Below are 19,716 nucleotides of genomic sequence, written 5' to 3'. Positions count from 1 at the left end.
CTCGATCCACATCAAGTAATCCACTGAAATGGACACTAAGTTATAGCAAGGCAGTGTTACACAATTCCTTTTTAATTTCAAGGGACATTAAATAATTTCAGATTCTTGACTCTGTTTGCTGTGTCCAGAGAATCCCTCTCCCAGAGAGTTCCCGCAAACTGGAGGGTATGGGAAAGAGGATGGTCTAAGCAGTGCACAATTTAATCTTTCCACTTCACTTAGCACTGGCATTGTTTCAGCTGAAGCACTTCTCCCAGTTTTGGACAAGACCTTCCATGTCTTACACTGAAGACATGGGCCACTAAGCAGAGTCTAGAGAAGCAATGGTGGTGACCGGAGTACAGGAAGATATGGCTTATGAGGAAAGATTAAAAAGACTGTTAAAGTTTAACCTGAAGAAGAAAAAGAAGTCTGGGAAGGGGATAGCAGTCTTTAGATACATGTATAGATCTGGAATGAGAAAAGGAATCATCTGCACTTCATGTGAGTGGCAGACAATAGTAAAAATAACAGGCTTAAATTATAGCAGGGAAGAATTGTGTTAACTCTTTGGGAAGCTAGTGGTATGGCTAAATACAGCACTAGAATAGATTCTCTGAGGAATCTCCACCTTTGAAGGTTAAACACACACATCCATCAAGAATGATGTATTTATTAGGGTTTGTGTTTTAGTGTATAAATTGGATGATCACCTGAAGAGCTTTTTATCAATTCTCTGATTTACACCAGAGTTGCTGGGATCAGAACACACTTTGCAAACATTTTTCAAACACATTCAAAAAGAATTTAAAAAAAAACCTATTTCAGTTACACCAGGTTTAAATAGATTGCACCTCTAAAATACAGATTAATCACCTAATTTTTTGATAGAAAATATATTTCTAATTCTTCTAATTACTCATATAGAAAATGCTTTTCACAAAGTCTAGACATGCCTCTTCACACATTTGAGAGGCTTGACTAGTACCCTCCTGACAGCCACATAAGAACACATCTCAAAGAGCACATTCATGTCATTATGTCATGTCTATGAACGGCAATAACTAATTTTCTTTTAACAATTTCAGGAAGCTTTTATTAATGAAGTGTAGATTTGATTGTGCCCTTAATCAGATAAAGCATCTGTTGAGATGCCAGGCAGCTCCTGCAGTAGTTACTTGCAGTGATTACATGTATACAGCACAGTAAGAGCCTTCTACACCTCTGCACTCTTTCTCAGCTGTACTTTGCACAGATCACTTCAGTCCAATAGATCAGAACAGGAAATACTGTAGGTATACCTGAAGTGGAGACAAAATATGCAAGGATTTTTGGCTTAATCATTGAAGTGTGCAACCTTGGAAAATGTATCTCTGTGCCTTGTTGCAAGATCACAGCAACCCACAACTGTACTGCCTGTTCTGATGTGGAATTAAGTTAATGCCTTGACTTTCAGATTAAGCTAACTGAAATAACTCTAAAATACTGGTGGGCAACAACTGGTTAGGAATAGCCCTGTTCCCCCCCCCCGAACTCCAGTTCATTCCTATTTCCTGTTGAAATCAGTAGTAACTTGACATCTTAATGACTATCTCTAAGGGGAAAGTGACTGTTTAGAGAACAAAAGTTTCCCATGCAGAACAGATCCAATAATCCATGTGATATGGGAACATTGTGTAGAGCTGGACACCTTGTTTTGTTCAATTATTAAACCTTCCTTGGAAATACAAATTATTTTATGCTGCTGCAGTTAGCCCTCCTCTGGTACCCAGTGAAGTTGGTTTGGGTGTCTCTACCATGTACAGCAACCTCTGGAAAAGACCCTTTGGGAATATCTGAGGTCCTAATCAAAACTGCCTTAGCATCTGTGAATAGAAGGCAGCAGATATCCTCTAGACACAATTTTCATCCCAAGTTTAACAATCATTTTTCTTTTATCATAATCAACTTTGCCAACTAATAGTTATTTACATAAGCATGGTCTCTTGAAAAGACTGGATGAAATGGTAACTCCATTGAAATCTGTAAATAACAGTGGAAATGTAATTTATTAAAGAGATTGTGTAGATATTAAACTGTGTTGTAAGCTTCTTGTAAAGACTTCTTATTATGTATCACTTGTGCTTCAATTTTATAAGCTTTTTTTCCTATTGCTGTCAGACTCAGACAAGAGATTATACATGTTTAGACAATTCCATTTTCTGTATTTCCATCAGTTAAACAGCACAAGTGGGCAGCTATTAATTTAATTCTTTGGTTAGTACACTGCACTCTCTGGTAGACTTTTGAGGATTGTTACTGTTAATTTAACTTGGTGCATAGATGCTCGCTCCAACTTTTGTGTGTTCTGAGTTCCGCTTATTAAAAAAAAAAGTGTGGAAAATATATTTTTTAACAAAACACATGTAAATTCATATTAATCTGTATTTCTCATACTTTTAGAATAGTCTCTGTATATAGTTCCCAGGTGGCAAGTTAACTGTAAAACTTTGTTTACAGTGATGACTGTAAATCCAATTGTGTTTCTTAGAAACTGTATTTAAAACTATTTTTTGACCTTTAAATTACTCTAAAGTAAACAAAATAACTAAATGCATTTTTCTACAAAGAAGGTCTCATCATGCTGTGAAATTATGGCATAAACAGTAAGAATAGGGAAGGGAGAGGATAATAATGTATGAACATTAGACGGACAATACTGCCAGTCCAGCACCATGTTTGTATGTATTATGTACATACACATTCCTTTGTTTGCTTTCTATAAAGAACACTGTAGAACAAAATTTCTGAATTGAAGTTCATCTTAAATCAGACGATAGTTTTCTGAAGTGGGGCATTTTTTAGTTTGTTGGTTTTAGAAATCAACAATAATATGTTAGGGCCTCAAGCTGCTTTTCCTAAATCCTTCCCAAACAGAAACCAGTAAACCTTTCCTAAAGCAGGGTGTCTCTCTTAAAAACTCTACTCGCTACTCTGAATCCATGTCAGGTATGCTTTTCCCTCTTCAGAAAACTTCATGTCTGCTTGGATGAATTCCTTGAAACACAGATGGTTCTTCATGAAACTCAGAAGTTCTGCCAAAGGCTGAAGAGGCGCTTGCACAGTTCTGTCAATCACAGCCCTGCCCACAGCACTCTTCCGTCAGCGGGCACAGATGCCATAGACTGACTTCAGCTTGTAACTTCTCAAGGCCTCTCTTAGAAGCTGTATGTATCCACAAAACCACCAGTACTTAAAAACAGAATTTCCAAGTATCTGGGGTTACAGCCTCACCTCAGCACAAGACCTTTATGCCAGGCTGATGGAGCAAAACCACTGAAAAGGTCTCTTAACCTGGGGAATGCCCAGAGGAAACTCTCAGTTGACATATACTGATTGATAAATTGCATTAAGAAGTAATCTGCAAATATACAGGCACAATAGCTATAAAAACGACACGATTTGGTTTCGCTCTATGACTTTAACCAGATCACTGGCTATTTTCCCCATTTACTAATGACCAATGATCTTCACTGGATATATTTTATATAATCTGTGAATTAACAAATATATTCATCCAGTAACTTATTTCAGCTACAGGTATTGCTGAGAAACAAGCCAAACCAATGATGTAGTGTAGAACCATCTGCAACTATTACAATGCTTATTAGCAGTTATACGATTATGTCTCTTAAAAGCCAAACAGACCGCAAATGCAATGTTTATATCAACTCTTCTATAGCAAAACTTAACACATTGCTGACACATTGTTAGCACCATATTACCATAGGGCTACTCAACTGCTTTTCACTGAAAAACATAAAAGCCATGGGATGAAACCAGCACACAGTGGTGATTCAGATCTGGTAAGACAACTATCCTCCTTGCTGGAACAAGCATGATTATACTGTAGCTGCTCCTCAGTGCTTGCAGATCCATTTGCATGCTCTGGGAGAATCCTAAGACCTCTAGCAAGAGTGCAGCAGGCATCACACACCAGGACCTTAGTAAGGGCTGCCATAATGTACTCACACTCTCAACTCTTACTGAAGCCTCTTATTTGAGTAATTCACAGAATCACAGAATCATCTAGGTTGGAAAGGACCTTGAAGATCATTCAGTCCAACCATTAACCTAACACTGCCAGTTCCCATCTACACCATATCCCTCAGCGCTATGTTGACCCTGCTCTTAAACACCTCCAGGGATGGGGACTCAACCACCTCCCTGGGCAGCCCATTCCAATGTCTAACAACCTGTTCTGTAAAGAAATACTTCCTAATATCTAGTCTAAATCTTCCCTGGCGCAACTTGAGGCCATTACCTCTTGTCCTGTCGCTTATTACTTGGTTAAAAAGGCTCATCCCCAGCTCTCTGCAACCTCCTTTCAGGTAGTTGTAGAGGGTGATGAGGTCTCCCCTCAGCCTCCTCTTCTCCAGACTAAACAACACCAGTTCCCTCAGCCGCTCCTCGTACGACATGTGCTCCAGACCCTTCACCAGCTTCGTTGCCCTTCTCTGGACACGCTCGAGTCATTCAATGTCCTTTTTGTAGTGAGGGGCCCAAAACTGAACACAGTAATCGAGGTGCGGCCTCACCAGTGCCGAGTACAGGGGTAAGATCCCTTCCCTGTCCCTGCTGGCCACGCTATTTCTGATGCAAGCCAGGATGCCATTGGCCTTCCTGGCCACCTGGGCACACTGCTGGCTCATGTTCAGCTGGCTGTCAATCAACACCCCCAGGTCCCTCTCTGACTGGCAGCTCTCCAGCCACTCCTCCCCAAGCCTGTAGCGCTGCTGGGGGTTGTTGTGGCCCAAGTGCAGCACCCGGCATTTGGCCTTATTGAAACTCCTACAGTTGGCCTTAGCCCATCGCTCCAGCCTGTCCAGGTCTCTCTGCAGAGCCTCCCTACCCTCGAGCAGATCAACACTCCCACCCAACTTGGTGTCATCTGCAAACTTACTGAGGGTGCACTCGATCCCCTCGTCTAGATCATCAATAAAGATGTTAAACAGGAATGGCCCCAAAACCAAGCCCTGGGGGACACCACTCGTGACCGGCCGCCAACCGGATTTAACTCTGTTCACCACAATTCTTTGGGCCCGGCCATCCAGCCAGTTTTTTACCCAGCAAAGCGTGCGATCATTTAACCCTCGAGCAACCAGTTTTGCCAGGAGAATGCTGTGGGAAACGGTGTCAAAGGCCTTACTGAAGTCAAGGTAAACAACATTCACAGCCTTTCCCTCATCCAATAAGCAGGTTGCCCTGTCGTAGAAGATCAGGTTTGTCAAGCAGGACCTGCCTTTCATAAACCCATGCTGACTGGGCCTGATCATCTGCTTGTCCCGCATGTGTTGTGTGATGGTACTCTGGATGAGCTGCTCCATCAGCTTAAGCATGGATGCAGAACAGCACCAGTTCCAGATCCAAATGCTACAGCTCAACCCTCTCTCTGGGCTACAAGCTCAATGTAGATTTTCTACACAGAAGGGACAATTCCAAATTTAATATGAAAATAAATTTAAGAAGTCCCAGTACAAACTAGATAATATATTTTCCTTCTCTTTTGCTCCTCCCAGTTCTTTGGCTTTGTTAGGTTTTGGGTAAGGTTTTTAAGTCTGTGTTTGGTATTCTAGGCTCTTTCAGTACTACTTTTTAGCTAACCATATTATTTTAGATAACATGCCACTACCCAGAATGGCCTTCAGTTAACTGAATAAACCATTTCACAGAGCAAACCCTGAGTCAACAGGTTTGGGGTTTTTTCTGCTTACAATACTTTCTTTCAATTTGTGATGTTTCTGTTCTGCCTAACATCAAGTAAACCTTATATAAATACAGCCATGTTTTCAGTTTGCCACAAATATATATAACACACTGTACGCAAACTCAATGAACTACATGCAACCTCCTATGTTTCTTTTACAGTCCTGTCACGCACACTTGTACAACATAACCTCAAACATGAAGTACACAGGGATCCACTGGACTTCTTTAGTAAGAGGAGGTTCTTCAAATCAAAGTTGAAACACTGTCATTCTGTCACCGAGGAGTCTCTCAGCCCAGACATGACCTCCTTCCTCATGGCAAGCTTTCATGACAACTCTGCGTCGGTCTTACTACTCAAGTCAATAGTAATGGGCACTACAAAATTGTTTGGCAAATACGACCAAATACAAACAGTAGCTAGAAACACAGTTATCGTTTTTTTAAAAGTCTTGATCATTTTTACCTTATTTTCACCTTGATGCCTCCAGCGGCAGAACAGGACCTCAAATATGCAGCTTGCACAAGGACTAAAGTACGTGAAATCACAGTTATGTTGGCCAGAAGGGACCTCTTGAGGCCTCTAGGCCAATCCCCTGCTCAAAGCAAAGCCAACGTTTATGTTACATCAGGTTGTTCAGGACCTGGTCCTGCCACATCGTGAAAATCTCCAGAGATGGAGATTCCAGAGACTCTCTGGACTCCTGTTCCTGTGTACAGCAGTACTCCAGGTGTGGTGTCACAAGTGCCAAATAGAGACGATCACTTCCATGAACTTGCAGGCTATGCTCTTGCTAACACAGCTCAGGCTGAAGTTGTCCATCTTTGCCGGCAGACCACAATACTGACTCACATTCAACTTGTTGTCCCTTAGGACCCCCATGTCTTTTTCCTTAAAATAGCTTTTGGTGTTGTTGGCCCCTAGCCTTCATCAATGCATGTGGTTAGTACGTCATAGGCTGCAGGCTTTAATTTTTATTAAACTTCATCAGTTTTCTACCACTCCATCTTTTCAGCCTGCCAAGATCCCTCCAAGTGGCAGTTCAACTGCCAAGCATGTTGAAGGCTGCCCACAATGTGGTATTGTCTGCAGACCTGCTGAGAACACACTCCACCCCTCGGCCAGGTTGTTAATGCAAAACTTAAAACAGTATTGGCCCCAGTATCAGCCTCTGAGAATCACCACTCACAATTTGGTGACCCACTGGATGTCAGTCTGCTAACCAGTATTCTCTTAGCCCAGCTGCTCAGTTTTCCACCAGCCCTGTAGTCTTCCCATCCAGCCTATCTCCCCACTTTCACTATAGGGATGCTAAGTGAGACCATGTCAAAGACCTTGCTAAAGTCAAGGTAAATGACATCTACTGCTCTTCCTTCATCCAAGCCAGGTCTCTCAGAGAAGGCAACCAGGCCAATTCAGGTTCAGTGTGCCCTTGGTAAATCCAAACTGGCTGTTCCCAGTCACCATTTTGTTTTTTATGCACCTGAAAAGGGAAGGAGGCCATTATGGAGGATTTGCTCCATAATTTTCCTGGGTACTGAGGCTAGATTGACCAGCCTATCGTGCTCTGGATCCTCCTTCTTGCAAAAAGACAGATTTGTTTTTTTCCAGTCATCTGGAAATCTTCTCTGATAACCACAACCTTCCAAAGATTAAGTGATCAGCAGCCTTGCAGTAATAAAGACCAGCTCCTTCAGCTCCCTCAAATGCATCCCACCTGGTCCCATGAAGCAGTCTTTGTCCAGTTTGCTTCTGTAGTTCCCAGCTCTGTCTTCCTCCAACATGGTTAGTATTTCACTCCCTCTGACTGTGCCACTAGGCTCAGGGAACCTCAGAGGCTTGTGAGCAGACCTTGCTAGTAAAAACTGAAACAAACAAGGCACTGAGCACCTTGGATTTTTCTATGCTGTTCTTAGGTAGGTCCTACGGACACTTTTCTTGGTATTGTTCATATCCTTTGCCAATTTCAACTCCAACCGAGCTTTGGTCTCTGAACTCCATCCCCCCATGCCTGGGCAATGTTTTCGTACTGACTGGGTAGCTCATCCCAGCTTCCACCTTTCAAACCCTCCCTTTTGATGTTTGAGTTCACGCAAGTGTTGCCCATTTGGCCAAGCTGTTCCTCTGCCATGCCTGCTCACATTTCAGCTCACTGAAAAGACTGGTTTTGTGCTATGAGCATGGCGTCTTTGAGTATTAGCTCACTCTTTTAGGCTCCATCACCTAGACAGGCAGGTTTCTTGACCAAGCCCAGTTCCTTTCTCCTGAAGCCCAGAATCTTTTATTCTGCTATTTGTCTTCCTCACTTCTTTTGGAATCTTAAGGTCCTGGAGTCATTGCTGCCAAGGTTGTCATTGCTGCCAAGGTTGTCCTCGACCTGTACATTGCCTACTAGTTCCTCCTTGTTTTTGAGTAACAAATCCAGCATCTGGGTCAAAAAAAAATTGTTCTTGATGCCCCACAGAAATTGGCTGGACTGCTTCTACCTCGCCGGGTGGCTCCTCCAGATGTCAGAGCAATTTTACATTCCCAGAGAAGCTTGGGCCTACAATTGTGAGCTTTCTTCTAGTTATTTAAGGCTTCATGTGCTTCCTCTTCCTGATCAGGCAATTTACAGCAGGTCCCCCAGCAGTGTTCCCTATGCTGGTGTCCCCACTGATCCCTACCCCTCAGATCTCAGTTGGCTTGTTGCTCACTCCAAAGCGGAGGAAAGCTCCAGGCAAAGAGACACTTGTTTGTGTAGAACACAACTGCCACTCATTTTCTTGCCTGCTTTTCCAGAAGAGCTTACATCCTTCCATCACAGCACTCAGCATGAGCTATGCCACCCTGTCTCTGTGATCCCGAGGAGGTCACAGCTCTGCAACTGTGCCCATACTTCCAACCCCTCTGGTTTCTTTCCTGGGCTGTGTGTGTTCACAGTGTCACACTCTTTTCTCAGGGCAAGCGAGTGAGCCTCCTGCTGCCTGCTGTCCCTGGCCAACTCTGTTCACCCTCACCCTTCCTCCACACATCTCTTGGGAGTTGTCTTCATCCTCACAGGTTCCCCAGTTGTGAAACTTTATTTTAACCTGGACCTTGAAACACCAATTATCCATAAAATGAACTGTTCCCTGTTAGCATGGTAGGCTGTGGAAACAATGAGCAAGAGAGCACTCTCTGCATTCCTTGCAAAACCACAAAACTCAGGACATTATTTTGCTTAAAAACTCAGCTATGATAAACCCATATCATTACCAGAAAAAAATTCTGGTTTGGCTTGTGTCTTTCATTATTACAGAGAGATTATTTTCCTTCTCCATTTTTTTAAACAGGAATTAACATTTGCATTCCTATTTGAGGTGCAGCAGTGTTAAACCACTGCCCATCTGCTGCAGAATAGGCAATCTGCACTGTAGATTCAAATGTAAGGAATTTATTCACTGAACTGTAAAGTGGTTCTGCATTCTGCTGGAATTTACCAAGTAAAAGAGTCTGAGATTTGATATAAAACTAAATCATTTAAACAGAACAGGAATAATTCCTTCTTTTTTTTTTTTTTTTTTTTTGTTGTAACCTTGAACAGGGCTGTACAGCACTGTGACGTCTGTTCTTTCCCTAAGCTGCTACTTAGTAAAAGTGGCCAGTAAAGATGTAGAGCGGTATCATTATACAGACAGGACAGGGGAAGGACAGTAAAAAATTTTGCTTAACCGATTGCTTGCAATGCAAACCAGCATGTACTCTTTATAAAGCTGAAATAATGACTAAAGGTAAACATTTCGTGTCTTTTTTAAAAATAGTTGAATGAAAATATACTCATGGACCTGCTAAATAGCTTGAAGACAGTTCAGACTCTTTATTATTCTAGTAGGATACAAGGCAGTGTGTATTATTATTTTTACAACATTTTGTTGGATCAGTACCCACACAGTAATGCAGATACACAACTTCTACCTTAAATATTTCTCTATTATTCTCAGATTCTCTGAAATGACAGACACATCTACACCTCAGACCTAACTTTGAATGAGATAACTTCATCTTGTGTGATGGGTTACTCAACTCTTTTTCAAGTACACAATACTCCCACAAGGCTGCAAACTCAGTTTACCAAGAAAATCTTGGAATAGTTATTATTTTAAGGTAATTTCAAATTTTCTTTTCTTCTTTTAGAGCATATTGTCTTCGATTAAGTTGAATTATATTAACAGAAACAGTTGTTAAATTAAAGTTCATGTTGGGGGTATTTATTTCCATCAGAGTTGTGAGATTTTATGTACTCCGATGTATATGCTTCTTTTTTTTTTATGACTGAATTACACACACAGTAACATGATTTACAAATTAAGCATTAGTAATATTGTTTTAAAATACCACTAAATGTATGTGGAATGAATGCAACAAACCTGTTTGTCAAATCATATTATCAAAAAACCAGAAAACAATTTGTGAGAAATGCAAAACAGCTGAAACCTAACCGTTAAGAACTATTAGTCAAACAGAAATATAACTTTCATTAAAATGAAAAAGAAGAAATTTTACGCCCGTGAGTAACCCCTTGTGTTAAAGCAATTACGATGTAGGTAAAAATCTGAATTAATGGCATGGATTTGACACTCTGAGTAGTCCCGGCCATATACAAGTATGAAATAGCCAAAATTCTGTACGTGTGTGATCAGTACAAATGTATATTGCTGGGATAATTGCTCCTATTTAGTTCTGACAAGCTGGTAAGTACAAAAGCTTTAAAAACCATGCTTCACTATTTTTGTGTGTCACTGTGTATGGTGGGTAGGTGTGTGTTCCGGGGAAGCTGCTCCATCTCCGATAATCCAACAAGTCCAACATTCAGAACTTTTAATTCTGCTTCACTTTCTTTCTGTGTAACCAAAGTGTCGCTGTCAAACCTACGCCATCCCTACTGATGGAATCGGCACCACAGCGATCCAGACAGCGTGATCTGAAAAAACACAGGAGCTGTAGCACTGGAAACTGCACTTTGGGGGAGAAAACTGAAATCCAGCCTACAGCTCCAAACCCACGCTACTCCAAAGTGAACACAACCCGCGGCTAACCTTTTACACCAACACAGCATCTGATGATGACTGTTTCCTGGGGTTTGTTTAAGGTAACAAAGAGTAATTTCAGGACCAACGCTCTCAACCTGGAGCTTACCGTTTCTGGGCCCCGACCCCGAGGAGCGTTAGCTGGGGGTAGGCCTCAACCAGAGGCACGGAGGCGGCCCGGCAGCCCCCGCCCCGCTGCCCCGGTCACCACGGCGTTCGGCCACACGCCCGCAGGGGGACGGGGAGGGGGGGATTACCGGCCCCTTCCCCCGCCGGCGGCTGCCAGGAAGCACCCGCGCTCCCGAGGCAGCCGCACCGGCCTCCTCCGCGCTGCCAAACCGCCCGGCGGCTCTGCCGGGCCCGGCTCGCCCCTGCCCAGGGCGGCGCGGCCGCCACGAGCGCCCCGTGACCGCTGCCCCGGCGCCAGCGGGGCCGGGCCGGGCTCCCCGCCCCACCCCGCCCCGCCACACCGCACGGCGGGTTCCCCACTCCGGGCTCCGCGGGTGCGCAGCGCAGCGGGATGGCGCCGACACTGCTGGAGCTGGCCCACTGGAGCACCTGGGCGGTGTGCGCCGTCATCAAGCTGCCGCAGCTGGCGGCGGTGCTGGCGGCCAGGTCGGCGCGGGGGGTCAGCGTGGGCAGCGTCCTGCTGGAGCTGGCGGGGTAAGGCGGGGGGGGACGAACACCCGACGCGACACACGGGGACAACACGGAGCGTCACCCCCCCCCCCCCCTTTGCCGGGGGCGCTGGTGCTGCGCGCGCAGCTCAGGGGCTGAGGCGGCACCGCCTCGCCTCAGCGGGGCTTCCCTCAGCGGCGGGCGGGGCTGCGGGCCGGGGCGGGCTCTACTGCAGCCGCTGGCAGCTCAGCTGCTCCCGTCACAGCGCTGGTCTGGGCGGAGGGGGTACGGAGCGGCTGCTGGAAGGGGCTAGCGAGCAGCCCTTGCTCTCCTCGGTTTTAAAACCGCTCCTTTCTGTCCCTCACGGTCACCCTCCGCGGAGCCCGGCGGCTCCCCTGCGCCTCTCGTGTGCCGGCGCCGCGTCCTGCCTTCACGGGGCCGAGCAGGAACTTTCTGTTGTAGTGTTTCCGTGCTGTTGGTTAAAGGAAAACTCGGCTTTTTTAACGTGCCCAGAACCAACCCGGGCCACCCATGTAGCTGGAGACAGCCCGTGCTGTTGGGTTTAAGCCACGTATTTAGGTTATTTGATGGTCTGTGTGCCCTGTTGTGCAGGTAGTTGTACTAGTTAGACAGGCTTCTCTCACCTGAGTAAGTAAAACATAATCATTCTTTAAGAAAATTATAAACCATGTCAAACCCCAATGATTTGTCAGTCTGTAATAAGCTTACAAGGGCTAGGCTTATTAAATCTTGCTTAAAGAGGATTGTATGGATTGAAAAATATTAAATAAACTGCGTGTATGTATGTTCAAATGTGGGTACAAGCATGTGAGAAGATCCCTTGAAAAGGTTTTTGTTTGCTGAACTGAGGGATGGAGGTGGCCAGGACAGCCAGCCTCATGGCTGCTAGCACGCCGCACCAAGTTAAAAAAGGGCTTTTTATCAGAAAAATTACCTCACAAAAATGATATGTGATTTCTGCATGCACCTGTGCCTCATCTTCAGTTAGGGGCACCCGCTGGTCTGGCTCTGCGGAGGCTTAGGTGTACAGACACCTTTCTGCACCAAGCTGTGAGGAATCCCCTTGGGCTCCACTGCGGCCATTTTGTCGCCCACGTTTATCCACGGCACTGAACCCCTGTTGTTGCTGTTTACCGTTAATACTCCTCAGAGTAAGTGAACTAAATTCTAGTTCCTGAAAAGATAACTTACCCCACAGCCCCCGCCAAAAAGCGGTGGTAGCATTTTAAAATCATTCATGTGTGTTGGTGTGAACTGAAAAGGCTTTGCAAGTCATGTCTCAGGTGAGTGTGGAGGAGCCATAGATGTCTCCTCAGCACCTGTGTGATAACCACAGTATCCACACCGCTGCAGATTGTGCGCCTGCTCTGGGCAAAACTATTTTGGAAGAGTTGCAAGGAGGCAACATCTATTGGGACTGTTTGTTTATTTAGTAGACTATTTATCCTGGACTATTTGTGCAGCTGCAGAGATCTTTGGGGCTACTGGTGCAAACTGGGATGGTTCTGTGGAATTAGCATGCAGTGACCTGACAGAGGAGTGACACAAGAAACATGAGGCAAGGAGTCTAATTTGACCCTACAAGAAATAAGACTTCTAGGAAGTTCAGATATTTAAATTCTGAATACTATAAAAGCCAGTTTCTTACAAGGCAGGCAGTTCCTTAATGCCATCTTCCTACGCCAGAAACCATCAATTTTTCCTTATATAAAACTATGCCCTAAGAGTCCTTTGTATTTTCTCTGCAGCCTTGAAGTTTCTGTCTAACCCCATGGACTTGAATGAAAGCTGAAGAAAGTAAAGAAAATGTGATAAAAGTTCAATTCCTTTTAGATACTATATTGTGGAATGGCAGGAAGGGGAATTGCCATTGTTTGGTGTACTTACAGACTCTAGTCTGACCAGTACAGCTACACTGGGCAATCTTATAACAATGTAGTCTAGATGGCTTGCACTTTGTTTTCATATTGGTTTGATCAGTTTGACAGCTACACCTATCTGGAGCCTTTTGGCACAACAAACAGTAAAAAGGAAGTTGTGAAGGAGCCGTCCTGTCCCTTCATGCAGTCATGCTGTTTTGTGTCTTTCTGTTCAGCTTCCTTGTGTTTCTGAGGTACCAGATCTATTATGGTTACCCTCTGCAGACATACCTGGAATACCCCATCATCATTGCACAAGGTAATTTTTTAAAGTAATGATTTGGAAATAAAGCAGGGCTCATTCAGCACTTCAAGGCTCTGCATGTAGGTACAACACTGCAGTGATATGAATCCACTGACCAATTCTAGCTGGAGTCAGGGGGAAGAGGGAATGAACATCTCAAATATAATTGAATTCTTACAAATTTTATGAAAATAGATGGTCAGGTAGAGGAGAAAAATCTAATTAATACACACACAGTGGAGTTGCAGTGTAAGTTCATCCTCACCAGTGTAAGTGATTCCACATGGGAGAAAAGCACTATAACACTCCAGACTTTATGAAAAGCTTCATTTTGGAGCTTGCAGGGTTTTGGACATCAATCAAATTTGAGAAACAAAACCTGAAAGAAACAAGTTTCCATAGACATGGTGCCCAGTGGAACTGTCAAAGATTGCATTTGGGCCCCTTCTCTCCCTTCTGTGACGAGCGATCTTTTATTTATTTCAGATGTCATTCTCCTTTTGTTTATTCTGCGTTTCAATGGAAACATGAAACGAGCTTTGTTCTTTGCAGTCACGTATCCTTTGAAATCTGGGAATTTTGGTGTATGTAGCTTGTTTGGTAGTTCTTTGCATAGCAGCTATGTCATCATTTGTTTTGTGCTACCATTGTAAATAATTTTCAGCTGCCCCTCAACATGCATTTCACGTTCACATGCTAATCTCTGGGATCACAGAATATCTCTATACTAAGAAGTAAACTTTATATGTAGCTGTGCTTTAGAAGGCCCACAACTGATAAGGAGTAAGATCAATTCTTAATTTGCATCTTAACTATAGAGATACAGGGTGGAAATGATGAATCTTTTTTCTTTGATTGAAGAACACAGCAGAGTTTGTTTTTTCAAAAAAAAAAAATAGGACTTGGGCTTAAATCTTGTGCTTTGGAGCAGATCTTGAGAAACTGCTCAGCCAAAGACAGTGTGAAAAATAGGAATGCTTAGTGTTTCAACCAGTGGTTAATGTTTTATCTAGATTGTCTAGTCTGTTTTAAAGTTTCAATAAGATTATTTCCAGATGCTTAAAAAAATCTAATTCCCCAGGCAGTTTCAAGAGCTTTGGTATCCTAGAATTTTCAGTGTTATGAAACTTAACATAATGTAAGATTTTGGGGGGGCTGGTACATGCTAACACTGCGGAAGTGGATAATAGACCTGGCCATGGTAAGTGCTGTGTGATTATTTGAAATTAGGTCCACATATGAAATAACTATTTTTCTGGACATCTTGATTAGTGAAATATCTCCTTGTATTTGTCCTTGTAAGAATTAATCATTTCGGTTAGCTTTCAGAACAAACCCAGTTTTCAAATACTGCTGTTTCACTTCTGTGAGTAGCTGGAAAACATAGCACTGGCAATAGAGACTCGATGAAAAAAAAAATTGTTCAGAGGTAAAGTTGTTAATTGTGGTGCCTTAATTAAAACTAGCAAAGGTTTAAGATGTTGAAAAAAGATCTCCTCTTTAGTCCTAATGCCATAATCCCCACTGATAAACCTTTAACATGAGAGAAAAAGAATAGAGCATCGGTTAAAGCATTTGAAATAGGGAATGTTCAGTATTTCACAAGATCTTTTTTCCCTTTAGTCCTAGAATTTTGCAAGAAAAATATCATCTGATAATGCCCTATGCAGGTTAAAGATGGTCTTTTTACAAGAAGAGAGAAAGTTAAAATTTAATTGAGATGAACTGGAGTTGCTAATACCAAAGGTGATACAAATGGGGATAAAAGCTTCTAAGCATAATACCAATCCTTACTTGCACAGGAAATCCGGGCATGGCACAGAGACCCCTGTGGAGGTCCCCTCTACCCGCTGCCTTTGGAAAACCCCCCCTTAAAAGGATGACAGAGTGAATAGTCCATTCCCTTCATTATTTTTTCCCACCAATTGGACTCATTTTCTACACATTCTTGTCAGTTTTCTCATTCTTTTATGGTTTAGTTTGCCAGACATAATGGTAACAGATGGTCTGAATCAACCTTGCTGTTTAGACTAGATCAGTCTCATTTTAGCTAACTTTCATAAACAGTTTTATGTAGCAGGTCGAGAGGCTTTTTTTTTCTTTGCTTCTTACTGTATTTGCTTCTATCAAGCATTTGCCAACAGCAGTAGCAATTGTGCTCTTCGAGCTTTTTTCTGGGCAGTACCTCAGAAATCAGTGCCTTGCTTCTGGCAACTTCAGTTTTTTGCTTCATGGTTCCTTAGTAAGAAGCTGAAATGCTTGGGTTGCCAAACACCGAAAAAGTTTTGGTTTGTTTTGTTGTTTTATTCTAAAGGAAAAAGCAAGTCCTGCTTTTTAGTAAGTTACATACTAACAGCCATAAACTAAACACTCAGATAATACAATGGCAGAGGTTCTTTCTCTTTTTTTACCTGCTTTTCAGAATTTGTGCACGTTCATCAGTGCGGCCAGTAAGCTGGCTCAGCTGCGGTGTCTCTGGCAGACAAAAGATTCCGGACAAGTGAGCGCCTTGACCTGGAGTATGTCTGCATATACCTGCGCAAGTAAGCTATGGGCAACTTGGTGTGAAGCACTGAGTTTTGATTTTTTAAAGCCGTATCTCCTCCTAATGCCTCTTTCACTAGGTCTTTACTCCATCATAGCAGGTAAGAATCTTGCCTAATGTAGTTTCCCTTAGTGCCAACTTCTGAGACTCGGATACGACGCAGTCTCTTGAAATCAAGTTTTATCATTGACACCAGCTCAGTCACAATGACACTTTGACTTAGAAAACATGCAAATATGGCCAAGGTCACCTGATACAGTTGAAATAACTGAAAGAGTGTCTTTACAAAGAAAAGATTTCCATGTTCTAGGATTTAATAAAATTACTAGTGGTCCAGCATGAAAAGGTGCTAAATTTTGAGTTAGACAATCAGGCAACTCTGATTCTGAAAAGTCGTCTACAAATAAATACACACTTCATGCTAAATACCTTTAGCTCTATGACTACATATAAATACATTTCTCAACAGAGGAGAATTTAAGAACGTACCAAGAACAGTGATTTGCGAAGTTCATGTGTTAATTACCTTGTGGTCTGCATGAACACTTCTTCAAACAGCTATTTGTCAGGAGTGCCTTTGTCACATTAACAAAACTTGTTTAAAATACTCTTGCTGTAAAACAGTGATGCTGGATCTATTTCCCCATGAAACAAATGTTTTTAAGTCAATAATTAGAAGTTGTGGTACATTCGTTGAACAATGGCAATAAATTTTGTAATGGTTTTAGTCTGCTGCAAATGTGAAATAATTAATGTTTAGATTTGTTGTGGGAAGGAAAGCTGAATTCCTCATATTTGCAGAAGCCTAAAAGCATGCATGTGAACATTCACAGTGGTTAAGTCATGCTAACTCGATTGTGGGTGTAGCTCAGTATCAACTACTGAAGGAGGAGGCTGAACAGAAGGAGAAGCAGTAAACTCTGACCACATCCAATCTAGTGAGATAGATAGATACAGATAAAAAATTCTATCAGTGATTTCCTTATTAAAAAAGACCTTTAATACAGTGTCACTCAGCTTTGAGAGCTTGATCTCTGAAGCTAAAATAGTGAAGAGTGGGAATGTCTATACAACGTATATTTTGTCTATTGAAAAATAGATATAATTTTTTGAAGGTATAAACATGTTGTATCTAGTCTGCTAATCAGGATTCATTCAATTTACAGCAAGAATATTTACAACTGTAGTGACTACGAATGATGTCGCAGGTGAGTAAAGCATGGAACTGCCTGCTTTTCCAAGATAACAGCTGCCATGGTGGTTTTTAGCTGTTTTTTGAAAGCAGTTATCTGGTCTCAGGAGAACAAACCATGAAACTGGCGGGTTAGCACACTGACGGAAGGAGTTACTGCTAAAAAAGTAGCACAGGATTACAAATTACCTGGAGAAAACAAAAAAACCTGCTTACGCTTACCACGTGGTGACAAGTGGTCCAAAAGCCATTATTTTTTTCAAAAGGCAAAAGCACTACAAAATTAACTTAATTATGAAAACAGTAGAATAAAGCATTAAAAATCTTTAGTATTTAAATACATAAATGAAATTTAGTAAAATACAACTTTAAAAAATTTGTAATAATTGAGCGATAGCTTTTCAAATAATGTGTTTCCTTTTGTGGGGTTTGTGCATTAAAAAATTCTTCTAGAAAACTAAAGTTCAGCTTAGTATATGAATAGTTTTAGGCACAACATTTAGAAAGTTTATGGCAGGCTGAAAATGAAATGGTAGGCTGGGAAGAAGCTCACAAAAAACTGGCTTAAAATATGTATTTTGCAGCTGATTTCATTATAAAGCAAATTTATTTAACAGCTTCTTACCATCCTGACAAAACTGAAAGAGCTAAGGAGTGCAGCAGATTTTTCAAGAAATGGCTTGAAATCAAGACTTTGTGGATATAAGAACAGTAACAAAATCACATTGTACTGTATTTGGTGGTTCCTTGTTCTAGTTCAGAACTGGTATTTCATCAGAATCGTGAATGGATTTTCTTTTTTTTTAAGCAGCCCCCTGCAGCACAATTAGGATCTAGTTTTACAAGCAGTTCAAGTGGCTCTTTCATTGGAAAAGGAAGTCCCCTTTTCAATCACTTATTTTCACCTCCGCGCTTGCTGCTTTCTCTTTGCCAGAGTGCGTTTTGGAGCCATGTGGTTAACTGGATCACCAAAAAATTGGCATAATGTGCATATAGAAATATAGTCTGGGTCAGTTATTGAGTCCGGTTCACCCACAGTTACACACTTACGCTGATCAGAAGTGAGACAGGTATATTGAGGGGAGGAAGGATGGGAGAAAAACACCATGAAAGTACAAAGCTGGCTCTTGAAAGTAAAGCTGGCTCTGGGTAAAGCTGCTTTTTAAAATACAGCACAATACACTTTGGAACATGGAAGAGATGGCAGCAAACATTGATACTGCGCTGCTCTAATGGAAAATGTTTCCAGTTCTAACACTGAACACTTTGGCATGTTCATCTTAGTTTCATACACATCATGAAACTGTCAAATACCACATATTTCTGAAACAAAGTTTTGTGTACATTTCTGTGAATATTTGGTATTGGTATTGCAATTACCAGATAGATATTAGATATACCTCTACTTCCCATTGTGGTCTCACCAGGTATACTATGCTTATTTTGGTTTTAAAAAAATCTGAAAGTTAATTAGGAAACTGAAAAACTGATTTTTTTCTCAGTTGTCAGATTTCCTCTCATTAAAATCTGACAGATACAAGTATTTCCTGTCTCCCCGAAGTCTAAACTTAACAGATGGCAGTAGAGAATAATTCTTTTATTATAAACAACACACGCGATTATAAAGGACACGTGAGCTGTGGCTCCTGAGTTTAATTTTAGGTGTAAATATAAATTTGTATGAGGTTATTCAAACTTGTACTGTTCTCCTGGTTTTGTCACAAAGGAATTAAAGGCACTGTGCTGTATTATTTTAAGGCATCACTTGCAAGTGCTAAATGCTCTTCACTGCTATATTTACTTTGAGAACGTCTGGGTTTCTGAACATGGTAATTAAACTAATTGACTGAAAAGCGTTGCAGAATGGGAACCAGCCTGTTTGTACACCAGTGAAGGTTTATAAAACATTGTGTCTTCTGAAAATGACAGCAGTTGATTCTTTTCAATTTATGCTTACAAGATTTTTTTTTCCCTTTTAGTTCTCATCCGTTTCATAATCATGCTCATTCTCAATATTTGGGTCACAGCCACTATCCTGCACTACAGGAAAACTAAAAAGACTGATTAGAAGACACTCATCAGCACATAACATAGTTACCATCAAAAAACCCTGATATAATTAAGCTTAAACAACAAAACAAATGTTGAGGAGCTCTCTTTCTCTTAAGCTTAGTATTTATCCCTAAGCATAATTAGTAGAGTCATGCTTATTTTCTCTTAGAAATAATTCTGATAAGATACTTCATTTAAGCAGCATATTTTTATTGGTCATTTAAGACAAGTTTCACTGGTATCACATTTTCTCTGGACTTTTTTTACTAAATGAACAAGGTATTTCATATTTAGATGTTTATATATTATCGTATCACTTCAGTACTTTTTGGTTACATATAAGAAATTTTCT

The 19,716-nt window shown here is 41.7% G+C and overlaps 1 protein-coding gene and 1 long non-coding RNA gene across 3 annotated transcripts in view; one reads left to right on the top strand and one right to left on the bottom strand.

Annotated features, from left to right (window-relative positions):
• Positions 1-11,499, bottom strand: part of LOC141940538 (uncharacterized) — a 21,376-nt gene extending 9,877 nt beyond the window's left edge. Inside the window, exon 1 of one of the 2 annotated variants that reach the window (XR_012628008.1) lies at positions 11,332-11,499. This is a non-coding gene — a long non-coding RNA (uncharacterized LOC141940538). Of the gene's footprint in view, positions 1-10,882; positions 11,021-11,331 lie in introns of those variants that run through there. The other variant, XR_012628007.1, reaches the window with a different exon arrangement.
• Positions 11,183-19,716, top strand: SLC66A3 (solute carrier family 66 member 3). Its single transcript, XM_074861554.1, has 7 exons — positions 11,183-11,436; positions 13,508-13,590; positions 14,062-14,131; positions 14,719-14,776; positions 15,998-16,118; positions 17,287-17,328; positions 19,292-19,716. Exons 1-7 carry the CDS (start codon positions 11,294-11,296, stop codon positions 19,378-19,380), a joined length of 606 nt encoding a protein of 201 aa, XP_074717655.1. The 5' UTR covers positions 11,183-11,293; the 3' UTR covers positions 19,381-19,716.

Source organism: Strix uralensis, chromosome 3 (assembly GCF_047716275.1).
Source record: "Strix uralensis isolate ZFMK-TIS-50842 chromosome 3, bStrUra1, whole genome shotgun sequence".
NCBI lineage: Eukaryota > Metazoa > Chordata > Aves > Strigiformes > Strigidae > Strix > Strix uralensis.
Note: the sequence above shows the minus strand (reverse complement) of the source record. Positions and strands in the feature narration are given on the sequence as shown.

What these genes read in the sequence shown, in the direction of transcription:
- SLC66A3 (XM_074861554.1), top strand. Translation starts at nt 11,294, where the DNA reads ATGGCGCCGACACTGCTGGAGCTGGCCCACTGGAGCACCTGGGCGGTG. An exon ending in GGATAATAGACCTGGCCATG is followed by an intron (nt 14,777 to 15,997) that starts GTAAGTGCTGTG and finishes CCTGCTTTTCAG; the next exon opens with AATTTGTGCACGTTCATCAG. An exon ending in GACTACGAATGATGTCGCAG is followed by an intron (nt 17,329 to 19,291) that starts GTGAGTAAAGCA and finishes TTTCCCTTTTAG; the next exon opens with TTCTCATCCGTTTCATAATC.